General features: G+C 57.8%; 2 protein-coding genes across 19 annotated transcripts in view; one reads left to right on the top strand and one right to left on the bottom strand.

Moving 5' to 3' along the window:
- The first annotated feature begins 363 nt into the window (after positions 1-363).
- Positions 364-19318, top strand: TP53I11 (tumor protein p53 inducible protein 11). Of its 8 annotated transcripts, none has more exons than XM_035262416.3 (9): positions 364-416; positions 1148-1317; positions 12787-12865; positions 13486-13634; positions 14237-14295; positions 14495-14543; positions 14946-15042; positions 16165-16266; positions 16807-19318. In XM_035262416.3, exons 4-9 carry the CDS (start codon positions 13506-13508, stop codon positions 16938-16940), a joined length of 570 nt encoding a protein of 189 aa, XP_035118307.1. In that variant the 5' UTR covers positions 364-416; positions 1148-1317; positions 12787-12865; positions 13486-13505; the 3' UTR covers positions 16941-19318. The 8 variants fall into 8 exon arrangements, with proteins under 8 accessions (XP_035118307.1, XP_035118306.1, XP_009006228.1 ...); XM_035262415.3 differs by having other exon boundaries at positions 13475-13634; XM_009007978.5 differs by having other exon boundaries at positions 410-606.
- Positions 19242-27420, bottom strand: part of TSPAN18 (tetraspanin 18) — a 212967-nt gene continuing 204788 nt past the window's right edge. For all 11 annotated transcript variants that reach the window (XM_035262408.3, XM_035262412.3, XM_035262406.3 and 8 more), the window contains 2 exons: positions 24499-24582; positions 19242-22438 (listed from right to left, as the gene is read on the bottom strand). In XM_035262408.3, coding sequence (XP_035118299.1) covers positions 22391-22438; positions 24499-24582 — 132 coding nt within the window. In that variant the 3' untranslated portion in view covers positions 19242-22390. The remainder of the gene's footprint in view (positions 22439-24498; positions 24583-27420) is intronic.

Raw genomic sequence — 27420 nt, 5'->3', positions numbered from 1 at the left:
ATCACCACCAGCAAAAGCAGTGCCTTCCATTTTAGACACCGGCCTGGGCCCGGGAGCCACCGCAAGGCTGTTTAAGATGGTGTGGTTTGCCCATCTACATTGATCGTCCCAAGAAAGGGGCGCTGTCTGCAGAACTTGCCAGGAAAGTCTTCCTGGGCGGCGCGGGCCACCCCAGGGCCTCCCTGCCCGGTTTTCTCCCCCGGCGCCTTCTCCCGGGGCACGCCTGCGCCCCCTGCAGGCGCTCCCCGGGAGAGCCTCGCGGGGGAGCCGGGAGCCCGGTCTCCCCGCCAACCCCCATCCTGCCCGCCCCGGCGGCCACCCTGGGGGCGAGGCAGCCCGGCGCGTGGGAGGGGACGGCGCGCCATTGGCTTGTGCGCGGAACCGAGAGGAGGGACCAGCTCGGGCCGCCAGACTCGGTAAGCCCCGGCCGCGCAGGGCGCCGCGCGCAGTCCAGCCGGTCCTGCCCTGCCCTGCCCTGCCCTGCCCTGCCCTGCCCTGCCCTGCATTGCCTGTCCCCGCGCGGTCGGCGAGATGTGAGGCGCCCGAGCCCGGAGCCTCCGCCTGGCACCAGTTCCGCGCAGCCTGGCACCGGCACGCGCGAGGCCCGTAAGTTCTGCTCCCTGTCGCCGCTTCCGAGCCGCGGACTTTCCTCTCCCGCCGCCCGCTGCCCGCCGCCTGCGCAGCGCAGCCCAGCGGGGCTCCTGCAGCCGCCCGGACCGCAGGGGGGCGGCCTGGACGCCGCGCGCGCTAGCCGGGCGCCCCGGGACACCTCGGCACCCGCGGAGCCCGCCAGGACCCCAGGGGGTCGCCTCTCTGGCTCCCCAAGACGCCGTCCCGCAGCCCCTTCTGTCTCCCCCCCGCGCTCTTCGCTCGCCGCCCCTTCCTCTGACTCGGTTTCCCTTCTCCCCCAGCTCGGCGGTCGCCCTCCTCCTAGACTGCTTATTTCCTCCTCAGCCTCCGCCTCTCGGGCTGGAGCTTTCTGCTTCGGAACAAGGGAAAAACGGAGCGAAAGCAGTTTCTGCCTCCCTGGGGTCTGACTCTGTCCCCCGCGCTCGGTCTTCTGTCCCCTCCCCCTCCCGCCATTGTTCCCGGCCAGAGGAGTGTGCGGCACAAACTTGCGAGTTACCCCCCGTCTTTGCCCCCGCAGGGCGGCGGACGGAGGTGGTGGCGGACTTCCAGCTGCCCACAAGTCTAGCCCGACCTTCTGAGGCGGGGACTGGGGGCAGGGGCGCTGGGCTGGAGGACAAGGGGCCGCCTAACGGCTGGGAGCTCTCCGCCGGCGGACACCGGCTCTCAGGCCTGGGTCTCAGAAAGTGGGTGAGTGTCTGGAGCGGGGATATCAGGGACAGATTGGAGGGGGAGGGGCGAGGCCGGGAGAGTCCCCAGTCCCCAGGCTGGAAAGGGGCGGGCAGAAACCCAGGCCGCGCCCAAGCCCAGTTAGGGGGTTGTTAGGGGACGCACAGGTGGAGAGAGACGCCCCCCGCTCTCGCCGAAGTCGTGCGATCTGCAGGAAGGGGGCAGTGTGGGGCCACTGGCCGGACGCTGGGTGGGCCGGTGCCCCTGCCGTGGGCAGAATACTCGCACCTGGCCAGGGGAGGCTGTGTGGAGGAAGGGCCAGAACGCCGCGCCCACCCCGGCGCGCCCCGCAGGGCGGGGCTCTCGCTTTGGGTCCTCTCGCTCTACCCTCCTCCGCCTCGACTTAGTCGCGGGCTTCCGCCACCTTCTGGAGCCCGGGGGCCGTGGGCTTCTCCGCCGGAGCGATGGAGGCTGGGGCAGGAGCAGGGCGGAGGCCAAGAACCCCGAAGCCCCTCCAAAGCCCAGAGCAGCTGGCCAGGGCCCCCTCACCGCCCCACCACCCCGCACTTCCTGGTTGGTTTCTTTCAAACAAACTTCTTGACTGGGGCGGGCCTGCGGGGAGAAGTCCCCGGGGCTGCCCACCCCAACTATGCGGATCCTTGGACCTCCACCCTTGGCGGCCTGTGGAGAGGGGACCAGGACCTGCAGCCCGCAGATCCCAGGGACGCAGGGGTCGTTCTGTTGCAGAGCCAGGAGGGGGCACTGTCCACCCCTTAGCCTCAGTCCCAGACCTAAAGGAGAGAAAAGATTTTTCTTGTTGGGCTGTTAGGAAGTAAGACTATTCTCCAGGCATCTGTTGTCCCATCTGCAATATGAGTCGTCTCGTTCCTGAGGCCCCCTCTGTCCCCACCTTCCTGGGAGCTCCCTGCCCTGACCGCTTCTTCTCCAGTCACATATTGTCAGCTTCCTCCCTGCTTCCAAATTTGGAGTGGAGGGCTGAGGCCCAAAGCCCCTTCACCCATGTCCAGCTGTCATCGCCTGCCAGTTCCAGGACTCCCACCTATTTTCTGCAGAGCTCTGCCTCCAGGCCCCCTGTGGCTTCTCTAGTTCATACCCAGCCCCCCAAGTTCTTTTGATAGCCCCACTTCTGTGGGAAGAAGGGCCTGCCGCTCTTGAGACATGGGGGAGGAGGGGGCTGGAATGAACAGGAACGCCCCACCGTCACACCGTTTTGAGCTGTTCTTTACTTTTGCTTCTTGAACAAAGTGTTTGTGAACATTACACACAAAATGGCTTATGGAGCGAAGTACTAGGGACAGTTTCAGGCCCTGGGAGACAGCTGTGCACAAAACAGAGATTCTTGTCCTCATGGAGCTGACACTTAAAAGGTGGGGGTGGTAAATAGCTAATAAAATCAAGAAGCAAATTATATAGCAGACTGAGAGGTGAAGGGGAAAAGTTGTGTTGGGGATATTGAGGCCAGGGACCAGACTGTCATTTTAAATCGGGTGTCAGGGAGGCTTGCCTGAGAAGGTACCTTTAGAACTAAAGCTTTGAGGGAATGAATGTGTAGACAGAGGACAGCCTGTGCAAAGGCCCTGGGGCTGGAATGTGCCTGCCCTGAGCTAGGGAGGAGTGAGGGGCTGAGGAAGAGATAGGGGGCGGGGCTGACTGAGAAGGGATGCGTTTCTCCCATTTCACAGGTGAGGCAAGTGAGGCCCAGAGACAGTGTATCCATCACCCCAGGACACACAGGCCAGAAGTGGCAGCTGCAGGGTGGGGTGCCTGATGTTCTGACTCCTGGCTCACAATACCTCCCCTGCACCTGGTGTCTCGCTGTTCATCCTGGCACACCGGCTGGGCCCCTCCCAGGACCAGCAAAGCATGGTCTTCCCGCCCCAAAGTGACCCTTGCTCTCTCTCATCTCACTTCCTCCCTCTGAGCACCCTGCTCTGACCCAGCTCGTGATCCCTAGAAGGGAACCTGCTCTGAGGCAGATTTGGTCAAGGGGGAAACTGAGGCAAAGAAGTGGAGTCTTCTAGTCTAAAAATAACAAGCAGCGTTATTATTGAACATGAACTACAAAACAGGCACTGTGCTGGATGTTTGAGCATCTTCTCACCGGTGAGAGGTTGGTGTCATTATTGCACCCATTTAATAGACGAGGAAACTGAGGTTCAGGAAGGCAGAGTCACTGGCAGACAGGCATGCAGCTCATAAGTGGTAGAGCCAGGATGAAGCACAGGCCTTTTAAGTCATGAGCGAGTCCTTTAAGCACTAAGCCAGCGCCCCAGCACTGGGGAGACACTCAGTCCTGGACTGTGGTCGAGGCCCATCGTATCCTGGGAAGGGACAGCGACCCTTTCACCTGCCTCCCCCAACCCACCCAGCAGACAAATCACCACTTGCTTTTGAAGAAACGGGCTCAAAATGGTGGAGCAGCCCTTGGAGGAAGCTCTTCTCCTTTCATCTCCCATCTTCCTCTCCTCCCCTCCAAGTTCCTGAGCAGCCACGGGGTGGAGGAGGGGCATGAGGGGAGTGGAGGGCGGGGAGGAGAGGGCGTTGCCTGCTGGATTCTCACCGGACCCCTAGCCCCATAGGATCTGGAAGCCAGGCTGTCCTGATGACGACACTGGTTGCCCTGACATGGTCACTGGGCCAAGGGGCAGGCTGGCCTATTCTTCGGGTGGAAAAGGACAGGAATTCTCCATGTTCTGCCGTGTGAATGACCATCGGGACAGGAAGAACCCTCCCAGTGACTTCTGAGCGGTGATGGAGGCTATCAGAGGGCCTGACCCCCTTGCCCACACCAGCACTTTCAGAGCCCTGGGGGAGGACCCCAGGGATGTCTCCTTGCCACCTGCTCTGCCCTCACCTCTTGCCCTCTTTGACACAGAAATCTAGAGGGAAGATAGGACCTGTGTGCCGGTCCAGGCTGAGGGGTGGCAGGACTTGGGGGGTGGGATAGCTTGAGCTGGGGCCCAGCAGGGAGCTGGAGTGTGGCCGCTGTGAGGCAGGGCTGTGAGGGGCCCTAGAGACCACACTCATTTCTTTAGACAAAGAAAGTGAGCCCCAAAGACAGGCCCTGGTGTACCAGTGATGGCAGAATCTGCCTGTGACCTCAGCTGTCCTGTCTCTGAGCCCAGTGACTCAGGACACACCGCCACCTTCCAGCTCCAAGGCAAACTGGCTTACTGCCAGATCCCAGGGCTCCTATTCCTGGAGGTTCTTGGAAATGGGGCGTGGAATCTTTCTGTCAGCTGCAGAGCTGTGTCATGGAGATGGGGTTGCCGCTGCCATGAGATTCGCATCCTGCACCCGCCTCTTCGGGCCGGTTCCGCTCTGTCCTCACTCTTTGCAGCAGCCTGGACATGAGCGCAGCAGTGATGCTGAGATGATGAGGGAGACGGATAATGCAGCTCCGCCCTCCACTGGCTCAGGATCTGCTTGAGAGACAAGACTGACGAAGGCAGCCCCAGCCTTTAGAATAGTGATGCTCTCGAGGGATGGCCTGACAGCAAGCCAGCTGGGGCCAGCCAAGGCCCAGCCACCAGGCAGCCTCACCTCGGCTTCCTCCTTAGAACGCCCCTGATGAAACCTGCACCCCAGTTGCCGCTGTGAGGATGTCAGCAGTGCAGCCGCTTTCATAAAGCCTCCTTTGTGTCCCGTGACTTCTGGATGAGCTCTCAGGCTCCCAACAGCCTTTTGACTCAGGGACCACCGCCTCATTTACAGTGGAAGGAAGGGGGGCTCCTTCAAAGAGGGGTTTGTCTGCCCAAAGGCACAGGGCTAGTAGTGCAGAGCCAAGATCTGGACACAGGTCCCTTAGTCCCCAAGCCTCTCCAGGACAGCCTTCGACAAGTAGATTCACTGCCTGAGCGCCCAGGCGATGGATTCTGAGCTAGGGCATCTCTAGACCCCATTTTGCTCAAGGGGCCAATGGCAGGCATTGGAGGAACCGCAGCCAGAGCTGATGACGCAGGATGACGCAGGCTCTGGATGTCTGTTCCGTCCCGCCCCTCAGGGAGCAGATTCTCTCTCTTGCCTCGCCTTCTCTCTTGCCGGGCCCTGAGGCTCTCTCTCAGGCCAGCACCCTGCCCCCAACTCTGCGTTGCCCTGTCCCAGAACCCATTTCCAGCTATTTTGCACCAAGGCGATAACAGAACAATGGGTCTCCCTGCAGCCCTTCCCAAGTCCTGCTGGAGTTGCAGGGCCTTAACCCAAGGGAGGCTGGACCCCAGAGGAGTCCAGATGCTGGCGGCTGCCAGGGACTTTCCAGGGGAGTTGCCATGGAGAAGGTGGCTTAGAGCTCAGTTCTTTATATGGGTCAAGTCCATCAAATGCCCCCGGCCCCCACCACTGCACACATTGCACACACTGCACACACTGTACACACTGCACACACTGCACACACTGTACACACCGCACACCACTGCACACACTGTACACACTGCACACCACTGCACACACCGCGCACACCGCACACACTGCACACACCGCATGCACCGCACACACCGCACACACTGCACACCACTGCACACACTGCACACACCGCACACACCGCATGCACTGCACACACCACACACCACTGCACACACCGCACACCACTGCACACACTGTACACACTGCACACCACTGCACACCACTGCACACACTGCACACACTGCGCACCACTGCACACACTGCGCACCACTGCACACACTGTACACACTGTGCACCACTGCACACACTGCGCACCACTGCGCACACTGTACACACTGCACACACTGTGCACACTGCACACACTGCATACCACTGCACACACTGTACACACTGCACACACTGCGCACCACTGTACACACTGCACACACTGCACACACTGTACACACTGCACACCACTGCGCACACTGTACACACTGCACACCACTGCACACACTGCGCACACACACCAGCTCCTCCTAGGATGCCCAGTCAAAGCACAGTTACCTTGGCTTGAATCCCACCTCTGCTACTTACCCCAAGGGACACTCGGATAAGTCACCTGAGCCTTCATTTTCTCATCTGTAATATGGGGGTGATAATATGGCCATTCTCATAGGGTTTTGGTGGGGATGGCAGGGGATTCCTGGTCTTGAAGTACATGCCTCCCTCCTTCAGCCCTGGCATAGGTGGCCCTGGGGCCAGTCTTCTTCATGAGGTGTGAAGGAACAAGGCCTGCCCCTGTGACAGAAGCTCTTGTTTGGAAAGGCAGTGGCTCCTTGACTGGGGTTCGAGCCAGCAGTGACTCCCCCTTGACTCCCGGGGAGGCTTGACCGCTGGTGGATGTTCTAGGCCCCTTCCTCTTCCCCTCTTCATCTCTCCCCCTCCCCCGGCCAGTCAGGTTTCCTAAGCCAGCCCTCATGGGCACAGTCTCCATGCTGGGGACAGCTCAGCAGTCCATCTGTTTCTATGGAAACCAGGCTTCCTGGGAAAGATACAGGGGGTTGGGGAAGTCCTCCAGGATCAGCATGGGAATGATGCCCCAGTCCCATCTGATCTGCCCAGGTCAGAGCCTGGGCAGCCACCTTCTTCATGTTATTAATGGCTGTCCTTTATAGAACACACACCAGGAGCCAGGCTCCTGCTGCACTTTCTCACCATCACACATCGCAAACCTGTGGGCTTTGTAGAAGTAGTAGTCTAGTTTCACAGATGAGGACATGGAGGCTCAGAGAGGTTAAGTAAATTTCTTGAGATCACAGAGCAAGGAAGAGGAGTAGGGATTTGAGCCCAAGTTTTCCCAATCATTACAAATATGCCTACCACCTCCCTCCCTGTCATCCTTGCCTGACTCTTGTACCCCCAACAAGCCCCTCTCTTCCTGGTTGGTTCAGTCTTGGGGGCTTTGCTGTTCCTGCCTCTCCCCCTCTGTCTTGCTGCCACTGGGGACCACGTGGAAGTGCTCTTCCCTGGCCTCAGATTCCTCAGCAGATGGGGAGGTGGGAGGGACTGCAGGGAGTCAGATCACGGCTAAAGAGGGCGCTTAGCTCCGCCCAACTCATTCATTCAATCACAAATGGCTATTGAGCTCCTCCAGCCCTGGAGTTGTCTCAGGCTCAGAGAGCAAGACCCAGAGAAATCCCTGCTTGGGGGTACTCCCCTGCTAGTGATCCACAGCTTCCTGAGGTGGTGGGGGCAAGGACATCCAGTCCTCTAACCTTCACTGCTGCCCAGGCCCCCTTCTGCGAGGCCCTCTGCCGAAAGCATTTGTACCCCGTCTCCTGGAGCCTTCAGCTCCCCCTGAGTAAGGCGAGTAAGGCGCTGTTGCGTGATTCCCATTGTACTGACGGCTAAGGCTGCTCATCCAGTCCACCTGATCAACAGAAAGTAGGCACCTTTGAACCCAGCTCTGCCTAATTGGAAAGCCCTTTCCTGCCCTGTGCCACCAGCTTCCGAGTGGCCTGGGGCACAGCCTCCCCTCAGCCCAGCACGTCTAACCTGTGGGCTTCTGAGTGTGCTGGTTGGGCTTAGCCCGATAGCTGCTATCATCTGTGCTGACAAAGTGCCTACTGTGTGCCCCAGCCTCAGGGAGAGATATGTGAATGAGCACAGTACAAGCCCTGCCTTCAGCATGGTTGGTCTTGGGGAGCCGAACTGCCATGAAATGACCAGGAGTAGAGGCGTAACTGGCCAGTGGCTGTAGACACTGAGACCCGTGAGAGTCCAGAGGAGGATGAGGACCCAGTGCCCTGGGAGGGCCCCTGGGAAGAGGGACTATGCAGATAGCTTCGAGGAACAAGGAGCATGGCGGGGAAAGTGTGTCCGGGGACCTTCCCACTTAGGTAAAGGGTCGGCAGGGAGAACCACTGTTGGAAGGTTTTCTAGTTGATTGGGAATGTGGGTGAGAGCGGCTGGCAGGGCAGAAGGGAAAGGTTTGGGATCCCAGGCCTGGGCCCTGGGAGCCACATCCTCCCTTCTTGCCAGACAGGTGGTGTAGGTGGAGGGCAACTCTCCTTGCTGCGCCTGCCCCAGCCTCCTGCAGCCTCGTTCCTGGGGAAACCCCAGGGGCCCTTTAGAAGTCAGTGGGGTGGGACAGGAAGCTTCACAGTGCTGATAGCAGGCTTTTTCCACTGTGCATGGCTGAGTGGAGAAAGGGAAGTAGAAGGAAGGCCAGACCCCTCCCTGGGCAGGGCACTTTCCCCATGGGTGCCCACTTGCACTCCTTTCTCTCTCCATCAGCACTTCTGTGAGGGGTTCTCTTTACCCTCATTTCACAAGAGGGGAAACTGAGGCTAGGAGAGCTGTATGTAGCAACTCGCCCAAAGCCGGACAGCTGGCAAGAGGGCAGAATGAAGACTCTCACCCAGGTCCCCCTACCCCAAAGCCAGGGTTTGGCCATAATGCACAGTGGAGTCCTCTGTCCTCACTTAGGTTAAAATGGTGCCAGAACTGAAATCAACACCTGCTGTGAAGGGGAGGAGGTCGGGGGAAGCTGAGGGGTGTGTGCGGCTTGCCTGGCCGGTGGGGCGGTTGAGCGGCTGCTGGGGTGGATCTGATCAGTGCAGCGCCCAGTCCTGGGGGTGAAGCAGGGACAGAGCGCAGGTCTCAGAACAGTTACCGGTTTGGGAAGATGGGTGTGGGGCCTCCTCCCTGGAGGTAGAGTTCAAGTCTCCGTTTTCTCTGTGGGGGCCACAGGGGCCCTTTGTGAGTGATGACCTCCCTGTTAGAGTGGGTTTGGGGGGTGGACACAGTGGGTATCACCAGCCCAGATGTCTGATGGCAGTGCCTGTGGATGAAGCTTGTTCCACCCATGAGTGATTCCGTCCATGACACTGTAGCGCCCACTCTGTACCCAGCCCCAGCGGGTGGGCACTGACACGTCCCACAGCCTTTGATTCACAGCAACTGTTGTTGGCTCCGGCCTGGGGTGCAAAGGGGAATGCTGTGTGTGTGTGGGGGTGTGATGTGTGTGCGTGTATGGTGTGTGTGGTGTGCGTGTGTGGTGTATGTGGGTGTGTGGTGTGGTGTGTGTGCATGTGCCTCTGTGGTGTGTGTGGTGTGTCTGTGGTGTGGTGTATGTGTAGTGTGTGTGGGGTGTGGTGTGTAGGGTGTGTGTGTGGCGTGTGTGCATGTGTGTGTGGTGTGTGTGTGCATGTGTGTGTGTTGTGTTGTGTGTGCATGTGTGTGTTGTGTTGTGTGTGTGGTGTGTGTGCATGTGTGTGGTGTGCTGTGTGTTGTGTATGTGTGGTGTGCGTGTCTCTGTGTGCATGTATGTGTGGTGTGCGAGCATGTGTGTGTGGTGTGTGGGTGTGGTGTGTGTGTGGCATGTGTGCTTGTGGGCATGTGTGTGTGCTGTGGTGTGTGTGATGTGTGTGCATGTGTGGTGTGTGTGCATGTGTGTGTGGTGTGGTGTGTGGTGTGTGTGTGATGTGTGTGTGTGAGGTGGTATGTGGTGTGTGTGTGTGTCTGGTGTGCATATGTGTGTGTGTTGGTGGAGAGGGGTCAGCAGGCAGAGGAAAGCAGTGCGTCCAATGTCTGGAAGCTTCTGCCCCACGGAGTGGGTCGTGGACACAGTCTGGGCCTGGTGGGCAGTGGCTAAGCGCCAGCCTTGTGCGCTGGGACTGAGGTCTGGGACGTTGCCCAGTGGGGCGGAGAAGTTAAGAAGTGCTAGTCAGGCCCATTTCCCGCCCCTCCACGGCCTCGATCCCGATGCCTCTGCCACACGGGAGAGCTGGGGAGGGTGGCAGAGTCTGTGTCTAATCATCGCCTGTCTTCATTGAGGACTTGCTGTGGGCCAGGCACTTCCCAGGGCTTCATGGAGATTATGTCTTTTATTCTCACAATGTTTCTATAGGATAGGACACCTTATTTTCCCAGCTACATATGGGAAGACTGAGGCACGTAGCGGTTAAGTGACCGACCTGCCCACCACCCAGCCAAGCAGTGATGGATGTAGGATTCAAACTCGGGGTACGACCTCAGCAGTTAAGCACTTACCCATTAGGCCTCTGGCTTGAGCAGCAAGCTGGATCTTTTTAAAGCACTGTCTGTCCATTATTTTGTTTCTCCTGAGACCAGCTGTAGGGGAAAAGTGAGGTTGGCTGTTTCCATTTCATAGATGAGAACCCCCGAGCTCAGAGAGGAAAAGTAACTTGCTCTGATCAGTGACTAGCAGATCAGGGCCCCCTCCCTGCCCAGGCTGGGCGCTCTTTCAGGATAGGGGGCCTGTCCCATCACCCATGTCCCTGGCTCACAGCAGACCTCACTAAATGTGATTTCCTCATGCAAATGTGCAGGTGCTATGTGGAATGCTCTGAGCTTTTCTTTGTGCCCCGGGCTCCCTAGGAGCTGGGAATGACAGCTCCATTTCACAGACGGGGAAACCGAGACTCAGAGCACAAGGCCATACAGCAGAATGGGGTAAAGCAGGACTGAGGGAGGCAAGACATCTGGCCTGGGAGAGGGCGAACAGCCAGGAGGACTTCACAGAAGGGCTGAAATAAAGACCGACCTCACTGGGTCGTTGACCGGGATATGGAGGAACTGGAGCATCCCCGACATTGCCAGGGACACGAAGTGGGATGGCTGCTCTGGAAATAGTTTGATGCTTTCTCTGAAAGTCTGGCAGGGACGTACCGCACAGCTCAGCAATCCAACTCCTGGCATTTACCATAGAGAAATGAAAACTTACGGCCTCACAGAAACCCGGGGTTTGTAGCCGCTCTATTCATATTCTACAACTGGAAATAACCCGCATGGCCTTCGGTGACCGAATGGACAAGCAAACTCCTACATGTACCCAGGAATGCTGCTCTCCAATAACCAGGAGTGGACTCGATACATGCAGTGGCTTGGAGGAATCTCAGAGTCATTGTGCTCTATGACAGGAGCCAGCCTCAACAAGTTCTATGCTTATCATTCCACTTACGTAGCATTTTTTTTTTTTTTTGAAACGGTGAGACAGAATCTCGTTCTGTCGCCCAGGCTGGAGTGCGGTGGCGAGATCTTGGCTCACTGCAACCTCCGCCTCCTGGATTCAAACGATTATCTTGCCTCTGCCTCCCAAGTAGTAGCTGGGACTATAGGCACATGCCACCATGCCAGGCTAATTTTTTTTATTTTTAATAGAGATGGGGTTTCACTGTGTTAGCCAGGATGGTCTCGATCTCCTGACCTCGTGATAAGCCGACCTTGGCCTCTCATATGCTGGAATTACAGGTGTGAGCCGCCAGGCCTGGCTACGTAGCATATTTGAAAAAACAAAAGCTATAGTTACAGAGAATAGACCAGTGGTTGCCAGTGTGGAGGAGTGAGGGGTAGGTGTGGCCAGGACAGAGCCAGGGAGTTTTTGGGGTGATGGAACCGCCCATTGTCTTGATTTGGAGTTGATGGCTACAAAAATCTATGTGTGCTAAAATTCAAATAATTGTGCAACTAAACCTGTCAATTTTGCTGTATGTATTAAAAGATAAAAGGCCAGGGGGAGACTGGGAAGGGAAGGGCATGGGCCAGGTAGCATCCTTGGCTGAGGAACAGGTGACGGACCCCCGGTTCTGCGCTCTGCTCACCAGCCGCTCAGTGACTTTCAGGGCAGCCTTGCCTGGCAGCCGGAGGGATGTGGCTACTTGCAGCTGCTATCTGGGTTCGCCAGAAGGTGGTGGCCAGCAGCTGAGGTGTTGGGACAGTGCCGTGGGCCCTCCAGGAGCCATGTGATGAAAGGTTAGGCTCTGGCTTCCCTAGCAGGGAGGTCGGCCTCCTGTCGTGATGGCTGGCACACCCTGCAGCATTAACCGAGGGGCTCTGTGTGCCGGGCATGGGACTCCAGTCACAGTTACCACCCGCCACTGTCTCCTGTCACTGTAGGGCTGTGTGTGGGGAGGGGAATGGTGTGCCCACCCCCTTTTGTAGAGGAGGAACTAAAGCCGGGGGTTGTAGGAGGGTGGTTTGGCCTGGAAATGACATCACAGTCACTAAAGACGGCCAACTTCAACTTTACACCTTTTCCCCCACGTGACCTGGTATTCTGCCTCCCTAGCTGATGCAGGCTACAGCCGCATTATTCACATACCCTACAGTTTGGTACTGGGTTCTGACTTTTGTTTGGGTGCTTTATGTTAAGACACCGGTGGGCTCGTGTTGAAAATGGGAGGTGACCTGGGGACATCATCACACTCTGCCGCTGGCAGACCTGGCGATTTGCCTGGGGCCACAGGGCACTAAGACAGCGGGGTCCCCAGTGGAGGGGTTGGCCGCTTCTGAGCCTGTCTGTAGATGGGGATGGCTTTTCTGCCTTGCTGGAGGGTGGGTGCAGTGGGCATGAGATGCTGGAAGCAGCCCGAGCTGGGGAGTGGCGGGACCGTTATTCATCCTGGTTGCCTGTGAAACCTTGGGAGCTGGGTTTCCTGATTTGCAGCGTGGCTGTAGGCAGCACCCATCTTGCAGGGCAGCCGTGATTACAGAAGCCAGGCCACCCTGGGGCCAGCCTCTGAGGCTTCACCTCACTCCGCTTTCACTTCTGTCTCCTCTGCATAGATTTGACTGACCGAGGACGTGACGGGCACTCAGCTTCTCTCTGCATCTGTCGCCCAGCGCAGCACCTGGCACACAGCAGGTGCTCCCAACCTGGCCCAAGATGTTGCTGTCGGTGGGGGAGTGGGGGCCTGGGGAGGATCATGGGCAGACCTGGGGTGCAGGGAGGGGCTGGTGGGGGGCTGGTGGCTGAGAGGGGCCAGGCCTGAGCAGGGTACCTAGACCACCTCAGCGTCCTTGCCAACACCCCTGGCAGCCTTCTCTGGCTCTGCTGGGTATGAGGCCATCCCCTTCCCTTCCTCAGCTTTGGCAGATTTGAAGTCCCCTCAATCCAGGCCCCTTTCCTCCCCATCCCCCCATGAAACTTGGTGTGGCCTCCATCCAGGCCCAAATGCCCTCTCCTAGGCCCTCCCTACTCCTCCAGGGCCAGCTCTGAGGCACCAGGTAGCCTGTCAGCTGGGGTTTGCCTTGTCCACCTGGAGCAGACCGGCTCCCCAGAGCCACGGGGGCTGGGGAACATTTCCTCAACCCGTTTGGCAAATCAGAAGTGGAGGCCCACTGTGCTCTCCCTGATGCCCTGGGTTCCTGGCAGGCCTCAGCTTGGGGTGTGGCCTTCCCCTGCGTCATGCCCCTCCCCGTAAGGTCTGGAAGCTGGGCACAAACCCAGGCCTGAGGCGGTGACTCCCCTCAGCCCTTCTACAGAGGCCGGGCTGGAGAAGACCATGGCGGCCAAGCAGCCCCCACCTCTGATGAAGAAGCACAGCCAGACGGACCTCGTGAGCCGCCTGAAGACCCGCAAGATCCTCGGTGTGGGCGGAGAGGACGACGACGGGGAGGTGCATCGCTCCAAGGTGGGGCTCGGAGCAGGGGCCTCCAGCACCCACTGGGCAGGCCAGGCTGACCCACCATTCGGGGAGAAAATGAGTTGAGGCCCATGTAACCACAGGAGTTCTAGGACTTGGCTGATTTTCCTAGAAATGTAATGGCAGTGTCAGGGGAATAACAAGATGGTTGGAATTAAGTGCCTATTACGTGTCTGGCTTTGCAGCAGCTGCCGCATAATCATTTTATAATCTTTCTGTTTGCACTAGAAGATGCAGATACTGTAAAATTATTAACTAATTTTATAGAAGACGAAACGAAAGGCTCAGAGAGGTTAAGCACCTTGCCCAAGGCCACACAGTAAGTGGCAGAACCAGGCTTCCAGCCTGCATTTGGCAGAGGCCTAGGCGTTCACGTGTCACCATCCTGTTTTCAGCTTCTTCTAAACCCTAGTGTCAAGGGGCAGCAGGAGAGGAGGCGGCCTCATGTGACCCTCCCCGCCTGAGGGACCCTTTGGCCAAGCTGAGGTGCCCAGGCGGGTCCCGGGGCATGCAGGGCTCTGGGAGGATGAGCACGTGGGGGCGCCGAGAGCTGTGTCTACCCTGATTGCCTCTGACCCCTCCGTCTACAGATCAGCCAAGTCTTGGGCAATGAAATCAAGTTTACTGTTCGGGAGCCTCTGGGGCTCAGGTGAGCATTTATCTGACTTTTCTTGGGGAGGGGAAAGCCTGAGTGGGTGTGAAATGCCTAAGACCCCACCTGATTTGGCCTGGTCCCTGGATTTTACTTTGTCTCATGACCTCCCCCAAAGCTGCCATCCCTGGGCATCCGGGCTGGAGAGGGAGGGTGCCCTGGGGTGGGGCTGTGAGCTTCTCTCTGTGCCTCTCAGGGTCTGGCAGTTTGTCTCTGCTGTGCTGTTCTCCGGCATTGCGGTCATGGTGAGCCCCCACCTGCAGCCCCAGCCCCTGGAATCTGGCCCCCTGTGGCTCCCCCAGCCCTTCTCTGGCTCACCAGGGGTTCATCCTTCAGCCTGGCCCCTCGTGAAGGTGCAGGGGCCCGTCTGTCAGGCTCTCGGCCTGACTCCTGACACTGCCACACCTATGCCCTGTCCAGGAGCAAACTAGATCCCATGGTTTGTGGCCTGGCTCCTTGTCCCAGGAACCCTGGAGTTTTCTGAACCGTTATGGGGGTGGGTGGGGACAATCAGGTCCCGACCCTGGACTGCCCCCGAGGACGCTGATCCTGCTCCTGGGGGAAGGAAGGCATCCGTGGGAAGCATCAGCTGTCACTCCCCCCGCTCCTCCCAAGCGGGATCTCTGAGCCCCTCTCGCTGCCCGCAGGCACTTGCCTTCCCTGACCAGCTCTATGATGCTGTCTTCGATGGAGCCCAGGTGACCAGCAAGACCCCTATTCGCCTCTATGGAGGTGCCCTCCTCAGTGAGTACTGCTGCGGTGTATCCTGGGGTGGGGGCGACGGGCAGCTGGGAGACCCAGCCGGGCTGAGAGCACGGGGATCCGTACCGGGGTACCCCTTCGTTTCTTCGGCCGGATGCTGCAGCCCACACCCCGGCCTTTGGTGAATCTCTCTGCTGGAGATGTGCTGCCATCTTGTGGCCATTGGTGGAATACACCCAGGGGGGTGGAGCTTGTCTTTGCCACCGTCTGCAGGGAGCGCTCATAAATGTATGCACTGCCCTGGGCGTTGTGGTCCAGAGACGGAGGAGGCCCAGGCGCAGCCCTCTAGGACTTCACAGCCTAGAGGAGAGGCAGATCAATTCAGTGTCTGCAGAACCCCTCGCATCCACGCCATTTTATCCCCAAATCCACTTCTGTTTGAACTGCTTCTGTTTCCTGTCTAACCCGAGATGCATATGTTAGGATTTCAAATTGCAGTCTGTAAAGCTCAGCATAGGTAATATGCCTCCCTTTCTACAAAACATTCTATGGCTCCATATTTCCTACAGAATAAAGCCTCAGCTCCTCTGGAGTTAGGGTTGTCGGAATAAAATAAATACACACCCAGCAGACACTGGGTGGGCGGGGCCTGCTAGAGGCCAAGTCCCTGGTTCTTCTGCTAAAAAGTATGGCTCATCCCTCACCCCCCTGGGGAGTCCCTTACAGTGATTCCTTAATGGGCTCAGGTTTTCTGTCTGGGAGTCTATGTGGAAGGAAGACCCGGTCATAGGACCAGGTAACCCGTTAGCGCACAGATTCCGTCAACACAGCATCCTCCTGACAGACCCCGACATGGGCAGGGACCAGGAGCTCAGTGTTCCCACTGGATAAAGAGATCGCGTCTCCATGTGGGGAAGTGACTTGCCCAGTGTGGCACAGGGCCTTGGAATGACAGCAGCAGGCTGAAGCAGCAATGTTGAGTCTGGAGGGGACATGATGGGGGACAGACAGCTTTGATTTGAGGAGTGTGAGTAGGGGCGGGCACACGACGTCCAGGACCCCGGCTGTCTTGCAGCGGTGGCCAGGAGGGAGAAGCAGGCCTCCTGCTCTGCTGGGAGGGAGTCGGCTGTTCCACCTGCAAACCCCTCTTCGCCCCCGCTCCAGGCATCTCCCTGATCATGTGGAATGCTCTCTACACGGCTGAGAAGGTCATCATTCGATGGACCCTGCTCACCGAAGCCTGCTACTTTGGGGTCCAGTTCTTGGGTGAGTCCTGAGGTGGGCAATGAGGGAGGCATCCTACTTTTTGAGGCTGATGAGCAGCTTCCCCGATGACCTGCCTGCTTTAGCCACTCGGGTGTGTGGGAGGTGATGAAAACCTGTCTGTGGGGGCTGGGGAGTGGATAGAGGGATAAGGGCTCACCTGGCCATGTTTACCTGTGTGCCTGCACACCTGTGCATGCAGAACTAACACATGCCTGTGGCTTCCCAAATCTACACACTTGTATCTATGGCCTTGCACACACGTCTAACTGCAGCCCCCCCACGTGCTGCCCACTGTATCTAGCACCTGTGTAATATCCCCACCCCACCCCCGCTGTGCCCCAGTTCCTGCCACATGGGAGACATCAGATCAGAAACATCTGTGGGGTTGGTAGGGACAGGGGACAGGTCCTGTGCTTCCCACCTGGGAGGACCCTGGGCTCAAAGTCAGGGAGACAGCCACACCAGGGCTCTGAGCAGGGGACGGCGCCAGGACTCATCCCCTCCTCTGACCCTGCCGCCTCGCTGGCCTCTCTCCCACAGTGGTCACTGCCACGCTAGCCGAGACGGGCCTCATGTCCCTGGGGATCCTGCTGCTCCTGGTCAGCCGCCTCCTTTTTGTTGCCATCAGCATTTACTACTATTACCAAGTCGGCCGAAGACCCAAGAAGGCTTAGCCGCCTGCTGGGCCTAGGGCCCTGCCCATGCCTGGAGCAGTGTGGCGCTGGGGCCTCAGCTTCCCTTTGGCTCCTGGAAGGCAGGAGGGTCCCCTGCCCTGCCCCGGTCCTGCCCCAACGAGGCAGGGGTGGGGGGCCTTCCTTTCCTCCTGGGCTCCCTATATGCTGTGATCTCCTGGGCTTTCAGGCTTGACATGCTGGTTTGGGGAGAGACAGGGCCTCTGCAGCCCTATTCATCCTCACAGTGACACCTGCTTTCCTTGGGTCACCCCTCACAGTGACACCTGCTTTCCTTGGAGGCCTCCAGATCCCCTCAATAGACACTAAAGTCAAGCTGGAGTCATGAGGGTAGTGGGCTAAGTTGAGTCCAGCCTCCTCTGCCAGGAAGCCCTTCTTGCTTTTGAGAGAGGCTGTGACCACACCCCATCCTTCTCCCTCCATCCCCAGCCAACCTAGTGCCCAAACGGCTGGACTTGCTTCCCTGTAATCCTGGAAAACCTGAGAACTTACCCCTCCTCCTCAATCTGGCCCTCTCCACATGCACACCCTGAATACACACACAGACACACATACACTTATGATGTGAGCAAGCATACACACAACACACACACACACACACTCGTCTGCACAGCTCAGCCAAGGGCGCACAGGCAGGGTGTGCTGTCTGAGATGGCGCCTCCCTTTCAGCCGTTATTCAAGGATGGGCCACACACAGCCAGAAGTCCTGTCCCCACTCTCCTGGCCTGGCCTTGATGAGCTCTCCTGGGACCTGGCTCTGGGGCACTCTGCCTCTACCCCAGGACTCCAGAATCCCCTGGGAGCCCCCTCCCTGCAACCAGCCTGAGTTCAGAGGCAACCAGCAGCCACACCCACAGGCCCCATGGACAAAGGGACACACAACCCCCAACAGAGGCCATTGTAAGTGGCGGGACTGGGAGAGGAGGAACAGAAGGAAAGTTACAGCGCTCCCTCATCCCCCAAAGCCTGATGGCCACTGGGCTCAGCCTGTACCCCACTCCTCCCTGCTTCCCTGAAGCTGTCCTCTGCACCTGCAGGCCAGGCTGCCCCCAAGGTCTGGCTAAGTGGGACTGGGTGGCTCCCAAATTCGGCATGGGAAATAAGGGGAGGCCGCCTCCCCTCACCTCCACAGCCCTGTCCAGTGCCCTGGCAAAGGCTGACAACTGGCTGTCTTGGAGCTGAACACCCCCCTGCCCTGCCTCTCCCCGTGGGTCCCAGCCTGTGCTGTATACCCCCCGTTAGTCCCTATCCCAGCCTCTCCCTCCTGCCAGCACCTGGGCACACACCGGCAGTGGCGAGCCCAAGCCCTGGGGACAGGTGCGGGAGAGAGGCAGCCACGGCCACAGCCTCACTTCCCATCTTGGTGCAGAGTGGGGATGGCTGGAACATGTCCACAGGTGCAGGAGGCTCTGGGTGCTGTCAGGTGGGCCCCTCCCTGGAGTCCTCACCCTGTTCACCCCCTGCCTGGCTGTCCCTGCACCCAGATGGCCTGTACCCAGCAGAGCGGTGGCACCACCATAGTTACAGTGGATGCCCTGAGGTTGCTTGGTAAACATGGCCGAGCCGAGTGGGAAGCTGGATGCTGAGGAAGGGCCCCTCTCCTGGCATCTGTCTCTCGCTGCCTAAGCCTGTGCCTCTCCTTAAGGAGCTGCCTCCCTGCTGCTGAGCCCTGGTTTGGCCACGAGTCACTGCTGCCTCCCACAGGCTGTGGCGCCAGTGGGCAGTGCCCTCAGGCCGAAGCCTCAATCCCCCATCTGAGCCAGGCCTTTTGAGGTCCAGCTAATCCTTTCACAGCGGCGGTTGGTTTGTCCTCCCATAACCACAGGTGGACTCCACACCTGCAGCTCTGAGACATCCAGTCTTCCACACTCAACTGGTGGATGGGAGGGTGGGTGGCCTTACCCCACGGGGCTGGCCAGGCTCTGCAGAGCTGTGCTCACGAAATACTGGGAGGCTTGGTTAAACCTAACTGTAGTGGGGCCTGGGGGTGGGGCGAGGGAGGGGGCTGCAGCTGGAATAAGACCTGGAAGACAAGACATACAGTCTGTGGGGCAGGGGGCTCTACGGCAAGGAGGGTTTGCAGTCAGGAAGGAGGCAATGGCAGAGGGGCGAGGGACGGAGGGCCCTGGAGTCCAGTGAGGAAGGCCCGGTGTGGGCCCCACTCTCTGCTCCATTCGGGGTGACCTGGAATGCCTCTTCTCCCAGCTCCCTCCGGCCATCAGCAGCCTCTGGCCAAGCTTCTGCCTTGCCCCAGTCTACCCCCACCCCCAAATCAAGACCACCTTTCTTCACGGTCACTATTTATTCTTTGTTCCTTTTTCTTTTTGTAAGAAACAGTCACAAAAACCAGTGCAAAACCATCTGTGTGGGCGTCCTGTTTTATATTACAAAACTTCCTCTGGATAGATCATATAAAAGGGGGCTCACAGGAGAGAAACATGATAAATGAGCTCTGCAATCTACCGCAGGGAGCATAGACAGCTTTTAAAATAGACTTTCAACGTATGACCCACGGGGGAGGGGGGAGGGGGCTTCCGGGGAGACGGGGTGCTGGGGCCTCGTCTGGTTTGGGGAATCCTGTCTGGGCCCCTTACTCATGGATAGACAGATGGACGAGGGAGGCTGAGGAAAGGCCTGAGCACCAAGACTAGAAGTTAACAGGGACCTGGAGAGGGGCCCTCACCCCCAGCCCTTTCTCCAAAAGGGAAAGAGATGTTCCCTTTCTCCACCAGCCAGTAGCTTCAGAGCAGGAAAGTGGCTTTCAATACAGGGCAGCGTGTGTGATGAGTGGTATAAGTCTTGTTCCTTACCCTGTTAGTGAGGTCCAAGGAAGTCTCTATTGTGTACTGTCATATTCTGGGGTGAAAAGAGACGAAGAGGCATCCCTGCCACTCTTCCTCCACCCGCAGCCACCACCAGAACCTGCTGTGAGTTGTATCTGTACCGAGCCAGCTGAACCCTGTGCCTCCCCGTGCTCGGAGGGAGGCTCAAGCCTGATTTGCGCTGAGCTTTCTTTGCCTTGTCTCCAAGAAATGGCCTCAGGCAGCCTTGCAAATAGCTACCAGCCTAAGCAGATGCCAACAGGAGCAGAAACTTCCTGTCTTCCCTTTCCAGGCTAAGAGGGTGGCCAGCGGCTGGCTGGGAGCTGAATCTGGGCTGATTGAGGGTTCCTTGGCACATTTGTGGGAAGCTGTCGAGGAGCAGTCTTGTATCTGCCCATGAACCCATCTTAGCCAGATTTTCCTCCATGACCGGCCCATTCTCCTGGGTCCTCCCTCTAGCTTGTATGGGCCCCAGAAGCCTGGGATGTCCCCAGATTAGAGCCATAAAACTGTGCCATTTGCCTCAGTCCTGCCCAGCCTGGGTTGGTTTTTGCTTGTCATCCTCAGACCAGCCATTTGCCTCTTCCAGGAAGCTGGAGCAAAGCATGTGGGTGCTTCAAGAGAAGCAGGCACCAGGCCCTTCCCCGGCTGGCCCACAGTACCACTGGCAGGTCCCCCTGGGTTTTGGGAGCTTAGCTTCTATGGAGCTCAGGTGACGTTTATGGGGTCGCCAGAGCAGCTGTTAAAGGGACAGTTTGGGAAGACTGAGCTCAGAGACCTGGTGGGAGGGCTAGCACTGGTGGGCATAGCAGGAGATGGGAGGATGGTCTGCCTGAATCTTTGCAGCAGGTGCAGAGCTTCTGGCTGCATCTCAAAAGGGACCAGGTGGTACAGGCTGGGGAACACTGGGCTCTAGGCTGTAACTCCGTGTGTCCCTGGTGGCTGGAAAGCCCAAGGGGAGGCTGGAAACTGGTATAGGGTGCTGGTGGCTTGTGAGACAGAATGAGCTCTTCCTGAAGAGGGACAGAGGGGAGAGAAGAGAGAAGACCTCACACTGTTCCTTCTATCCCTGCCCGTGGCAGACATCACTAATCATACTTGTGCCTGGCAGATATCACTCATCAGGATTGTACCACCGTCTCCCACTGAGCCCAGACCAAGCCTCGGATACCAGCACAGTCTCCAGCAGCCACCCCTGATCTATCAGGATAGGGGCATCTTGCAGTCCAGGTGCCAACATTTGTCTAGAATTTGAGGCCTGAATACTTGTGGGTGTGCAACTGTGAGTCTCCCTGCCCAAGCCTGGAGGGAACACTAAGAAATGTGTGGACAGTGAAGAGACAGGAAGCCTTGTTGCAGCAGAAATGGCCTCGATGCCTTTAGCCTGGAGAGAAGAGGGCTCAGGGGACCTTAACACCAGGAAGGAGAGCAGGCAAGTGGGATGCCGTGGATGGAGCCTCTTCTGTATATGAAGCTGATGCCGAGTCAGAGCAGCCCAAAGGCAGGAGGCTGCCTTGGGAGGTAGGAAGCTCTGTCCTAGAGGTATGCGAGTGGGTGGAGAAGTCTTGGCCAGGAGCTCGAAGAAGGATCTTCAAGCCTCAGTTCTGGATGGGGAGAGGGAGACCCAGATGACCTTGGGGATTTCTTCCACTCTGGGAGCTGGGGAGTTGGGGAAGGGCAGGGAAGGGAGTGGACTTCCCTGTGGGGAGAGGCAGGCGGGCAGTGTGGACAAGGGGATGTGATGTGCAGCCTTGTGTGTGTTCCTGGGGACTTAGAGCTGTGGGGAGGTGGGAGGGAGGGTGCGGTGGGAAGTCAAGGAATGGAGTTTTCTTAGCTGTAGAGAAGGGATGAGGCAGTTCCTGGCCAGCTTGCCCTCTCTCTGGGGAAACCGGGATGCTGAGGCCAGGGACGCATGCGAACAGCAGAACTGACAGTCCCGGATGCCGTGACAGCCGCCTGCAGACAACTCAGCTGCTTTTCAGAACCGTCACACGCCTGTGCTGTGTCTGTGGATGGGTCACTGCCCCTCTCTGGGCCTTTGAGATTATTTGGTCCAACAGAAGGGGAAAGCAGACATCCTGCCAGCTGGGCCATTCTTGAATGCTGTGTCAGCAGCTCACTCTTGGCCTTGGCCTGAAGCGGGGACAATCCATGGCAGCTGAGTCTCCGTGGGGCCCCCTGGGCTTTGATGACTTCTCGGAGATTGGCTTTTGCCTCCTTCCTTGTTGCCTAAATCCTCACTTCCTTGGCATCAGGTCCTGGAGCAGCGAGGAGGGAGGGGCCAGGGTCTGGATGGACCAAGGAGGGCACGGGGCCTGGTGTTCCTTTGGTCTCTAGAGCAGCCTCCGTCCTGGGCCAGGCGCTGGGGTCTCTGTGGAGAGTCCACAGCACCTGCCCCGACTCCAGGTGAGGATACCTCAGTCCATATTTTTGTATTCATTTTGTTTTGTTAAAAAAATAGCTTTATTCCCCTGGCCCCTTCTCCTGACCATCTATGATGGCCTCATCTTCTCCTCTGGGGCCAAGAAGGCAGCGAAGAAGGGCAGGGGAGGGCATCGGGTGCTGGGCAGTGGCGGGCAGGGTGAGTTTTCAGGCTTCAGGCCACACCCTCTACTGGATGCCCCGGAAGAGGCACATGGCGAAGATCATGGCAAAAAGCTGCAAAAAGAAAAAAGGCAGGAACTGGCTTATCAGGCTGGGCCCTTTGTGGGCTGCCAGGCCCACTCCAGGGAAAGGGGCCATCCGCCTCAGGGACGGAGTGAATGCCTGTCACTCTTAGCACACTCCTCCTCTCAGGATCCCCTGGGGCCAGTCCTTCTCACCAGCCCCTACCTGGCTTCCTTTATGTGGTGGAGTCATGGACCAGGAGGACTTTAGAAACTGAGTCTTGGGTTCAAATCCAGCTCCCTGGCTTACAGGGGTGACCTTAGGCAAAGCACTTCCCTTCTCTGGGCCGGAGTATGTATCCAGAGTTGGCCATGTCCCAGGCACGGCTTTAAGTGCTTTCTTGGGAGGTACATAACCTGCCTGAGGTCACACAGCCACCAGCAAGGGAGCTGGGGTTTGAGTCTGGGCATTTTGACTGCAGAGCCCGTGCTCACAGCCCCTGGAGGCTCCCCTCCAGCTCATAGGAAGGTGGTGAGATTTAAGTGTCATGCAATTGCTTAATGATGTAATGTGCCTGTTACGTAGTAGATGCTCAGTAAAAGGTTCCCAGGGCTGCTATGAATAGGCAGGCAGCTGCAGCCCTTCCTGGAGTTAGGTGCTTCATCCCTCAACGCCTGTCTGAGGGCCCTGGGGTGCCGCGGCAGGGAGACCCTAGCTCAGGGACTCTGACCAAATTTGCTGATGTCCCCACAGCCCGAGCTCTTTTTACAAGTAGCTGAGGGAATAGTCCCTAGACCACAGGTCATGGCCACATCACCAGGAGGCTCACTGGTGGAGAGGGACGGCCAGGACAGGACCACATAAAGGTGTCCGTCTTCAACCAGATTCTGCCTCCCATGGGGCTGGCCAGCTGGGCTCGTGGGCTGGGCTGGGAGTGAGGCAGCCGATCTAGTATATGAATGCTGCTTCCCGAGTCCCAGCGGTATGCTGTCCCTGCCATCTGTAATCCCTCTGTGCCCTGGTAGCAGGGTGACCAGCCCATTTTGCAGATGAAGAAACTGTGGCTCAGACATCCTGCCTCTGGAGAGGCAGAGCTTGGAGCTGGACTGTAGGGCCTATGCTCTTCCTGCATGGGGCACATTCCTGAGAGTTCCCTGGGGCTTGATGCAGATTTATCTCGTTCATTGTTGCCTCCCATGAGGGGACTTGTTTACCTATAACAGTGCTGGCACGGAGTAGGGCTCAATGCATGCTTGTTGAATACATGAATGAATAATAAATGACCCCTCCCCTCTGCCATCGCCAATAGCCTCTCCGAAGCTGCAGTCCGTGGGGCTGCAGAAACAGTGGGAAAGCCGGCAAGGCGAAGTTCATGGTGCCAGGGTCCCAGGCTGCTTGCAGGGGAAGCTGAGGATTGGATTGCCTGACTTCCTTCCCCCGCAGGCCGAGGGCTGGCTGAGACCACAGAGGGCCTCTTCCTGGGGTTGGTCAGGTGTGGGAAACGCTCTGTCCAGGCCCCTGGAGCTGCAAGTTGGATATCCAGAAGGAGATCCCAGAGGTTGGAGACTGGAGGCGGCTGCTCATCCCTTTGGCTGAGGCGCCACCTAGTGGTAGTTGCAAAGGGTCTGCAGGAGCTCACCTTTCAAGGGGACTCTGGCGCCCTCAGGTAAAGGAGGCTAAGACCACCGTTGTGGATGAAAAAGCCCCATAGGCCCTGAGCACCCCACAGAGAAAAGGCCTGATCTCGAACCACAGGCAGCTGTGCAGATCCCTCTGCAAGCATGGAATTTCTCTGGACCATGGAGCCAGGGTGGAGGTGGGAGGGATGGGAAGTGGGAGGGAGTGGGATGGAGTGGGATGACCCTCAGGGCCTGCTCATCCCCACTTCTGGGACACTGGCTCCCAGGTTTCATCTCCAGAGTTCAAGAATGACTCTCAGGCAGCAGAGAAACAGCTGGGCTTACCACCCCATAGTGCCCAAGGGGGCGGGCCTTGGGTCTCAGGTGAAGGAAATGGAGAGGGGGGTGCTGGGGGTGCAAGCCATGGGGATCTGCCTGGGCTCCATGTCAGGCTTTGTCCTGGGGAGTGGCAGAAGTGGGGCCTTTACTTACCTCGATTGCCAGTACCCCGATGGCAAGCGCTCCGGCCAGGTAGACGTACATTTCGAAGGTGTTGAGGATCACTGTGTAACAGCCCTGGGAGGGAGGGACAGGAGGTGAGGCTGTGGCCAGTGGGGAGAGTCCTGCAGTCAGACCAGCATGTGGACTAGGGTTCCTGGCAGGTAGCCCCTCTTACCCTCTTCGTTTGTTGGCTGCTGGGACAGAACAGTGGAGGGGGGACGGTGCAGGGCAGGAGACACAGAAATAGCAACTTGGCAGCACTGTACCAAAGACTCTCCTTGCCACCTGGCCCCTAAGGGGGGCAGAGACCTGCCAGGGTGCGGGCCTTGTCTTATATCACTACTACAGCGATTGGAATATTGGGAAATTTCCCATAAAGATCTGGACTTCCTGCTGCTCTGGGAAAATCAGAAGAACCAGCAAGGGGACCATCCTTTTCACATCAGCCTATCAGCAGCTGCCTTCAGATGCAGCAGGTGCTCCCTGGGGGTCTAACCCCCCCATTCCCTGTTGTCCCACCCCCATCCCCTCTACTGTTCCTGGCTGCAGAAGGAGTTCCAGTTTTCAGCCACTTCCCCAAGCAAACATAACCCAGCCTTCAAAACCCTGCTTGTGTGCTACCTCCTTCGGGCAGCTTTCTGGGACCAGCCCAGCCCACAGGCCCTGGACCTAATTCCCATGCTCTTACTGCTTTCTTAAGCAATCCCGGAGATACATAAACTGGAACAGAGACTAGAGACAGAGATCGAGATAAACAGAGTGATGTGGGGATTGGGGAGACAGAGAAAAGGCAAGTCAGTGCCATTCCAGGAGCTGCCAGTCCGTGGCTGCTGCCCCATCTGACCCTGAGCACCTCACACCACCGTCATCTTCATGTTCATCACTCTCCCCTCTCCCATGCTGACCGCAGACACTGATGCATGGCACATATTCTCAAAGTGGGAGAACTTTCCTTTCTTTATAGGAACGTGCACGGGAACAAGTCCCCAGGTGGGGATGGATTGATCACGCCCAGCCCTTGTTGGGTGGCGGTTGCTACTGCTGGCCTCTGTTGAGACCGGGATTCTTGGGTGCTCACTTCCATTGTCCATCACGCAAAAGCTTGGCCCCTTTGGCCAAAAGTTGCTCTAAGGCTGCGCCCAGGCAGGTGGACTGCGGGGCCTGATCTGGGATGAGTGGCCTGGTGGTATCCTAGCACCTGCCTGGAAGCTGACCAGGAGCTGGGTGGGGAAGGCCCCAAAAAGCCCTTTCTGGAGCCCCATGGGGCAAACAGGATATACCCAGATAGAAACAGACCCTACCAGCACAACGATCTGGGTGCATGACCCTCTCAGGGCTGAGTGTGCTTGGAGTAATCTGGGAAATGGTTAGCAATGCAGATGCCAAGGCCTTGCCCCACAACACTGGATCAGTGAGTCCGGCTTGGAGCCCAGGAATAAGCATTATGGGACAATGCCCAGGGTAATTTCTAGTGACCAAGCTGTGGCCAGGGTTTGAAAGACCTCAAGCCCAGAGATGCCAACCAGGAGAAAAGGTCTTCATTGACTATTCCGGCCTTGTCTCTGCTGTGGCACTGGGAGTTCAGTTAAGGGCTGTGTGACTGGGACGGAGCCCTAAGGGTGGCTCAGGGGTCCCTACCCCAGGCCAGGTCAGGACATCAGTATGGCTGGAGGTCCCTTCAGGGCTGGCCCGTCCACTCCATGAGGCCCAGGGGCCATCCTGGATCTGCCAACAAACCCATGTTGGAGCCTCAAATCTTTTGTTAAGCAATTCTGAAGCATCAGAACCCTAAAATGCAGAACTATAACAGCAAAAAAGCTAACCTGCTCTGCAGGGAAGGCAAGAGAGACGAGCTGCAGAGTTGCATGGTTTCGGGATCAGTCCTGGGAGGGGCCGCCTCCGCCCTCCCATCATCCCCTCAGTGTTGCACGTGCCTCCCAGCCACAGGCACATTATCCCACCTCCTGCAGCCCCAGCACACCCCTGGGTTTGTGAAGCTTTTCCAGGGGTTGCCAGGACAGAAAGCAGCAATGACCCAGGAAACTGGGGTCTGGCAATGGTTACAGGTGGGCCCTGGGGCCTGGCTGCCTGGGGTCCCAGCTGGCTCTGCCACTTGCTTGCTGTGTGACCTTGGGCTATTTACTTCCTTTCTCTATGCCTCAGTTGCCCCATCCATACAGTGGGGCCAGGTAGATTAATTACCTCATGGGACTGCTGTGGGGATAAAATGAGATACCGCAGGTAAGGCACTAGGAAGAGTGATGGCAGGTAGCAAGCTCCCAATCTCAACCCGTTAGGATTACCAAGGAGTACTGGCCGCCCCTCTGTGCCGCTCTCTAAGCATATCCTGAGTGGTGGAAAGTGTCTGAGCATAGAGTTGGGCGTCATTGCAAGACAATCACACACACACACACATACACACACACACACGGGACAGGACAAGCAGCAAACCCTTCCCAAGCATGAAATTGACTTTGACATGCCTCACCTGGGGAAGTGGACAAGAAGCTGGAGGCCTTGTCCAGCAGAGGGAAGCCAAGCCCTGCTGTGTGGCACCTAGGCCTTGACAGCTCATCTTCCCCAATCAGGCTTTGGCACCAAAGACCCTTCAGGCCCCTGGACTCAGCCAAGCAGCCCAGGTTGGCCAAAGGAAGCTTCCCAGGAACACAGACACCCTTGGGGAGTTGGTGCGTGGATGGGGTGACACCACCCGAGCTGAGCAGGTGTCTGTTCTCTTGAGAACTTTGCTAGGGCCTCATGGGCTCTTTCTCAATTGATCCTCATTACAGCCCCTCAGGGAGGAGGGGTCTTATCTGCTTTTTACCCATGAGAACAGGGAGGGAGGAGCAGTGGCTAACTTGCTCAAGATCACATATGAGGAGGGGAAGCCAGGGGAAGAAGGCGGATTCCAAG

Source organism: Callithrix jacchus, chromosome 10, assembly GCF_049354715.1.
Source record: "Callithrix jacchus isolate 240 chromosome 10, calJac240_pri, whole genome shotgun sequence".
Classification (NCBI taxonomy): Eukaryota; Metazoa; Chordata; class Mammalia; order Primates; family Cebidae; genus Callithrix; species Callithrix jacchus.
This window is presented reverse-complemented; position numbering and strand designations above follow the sequence as displayed.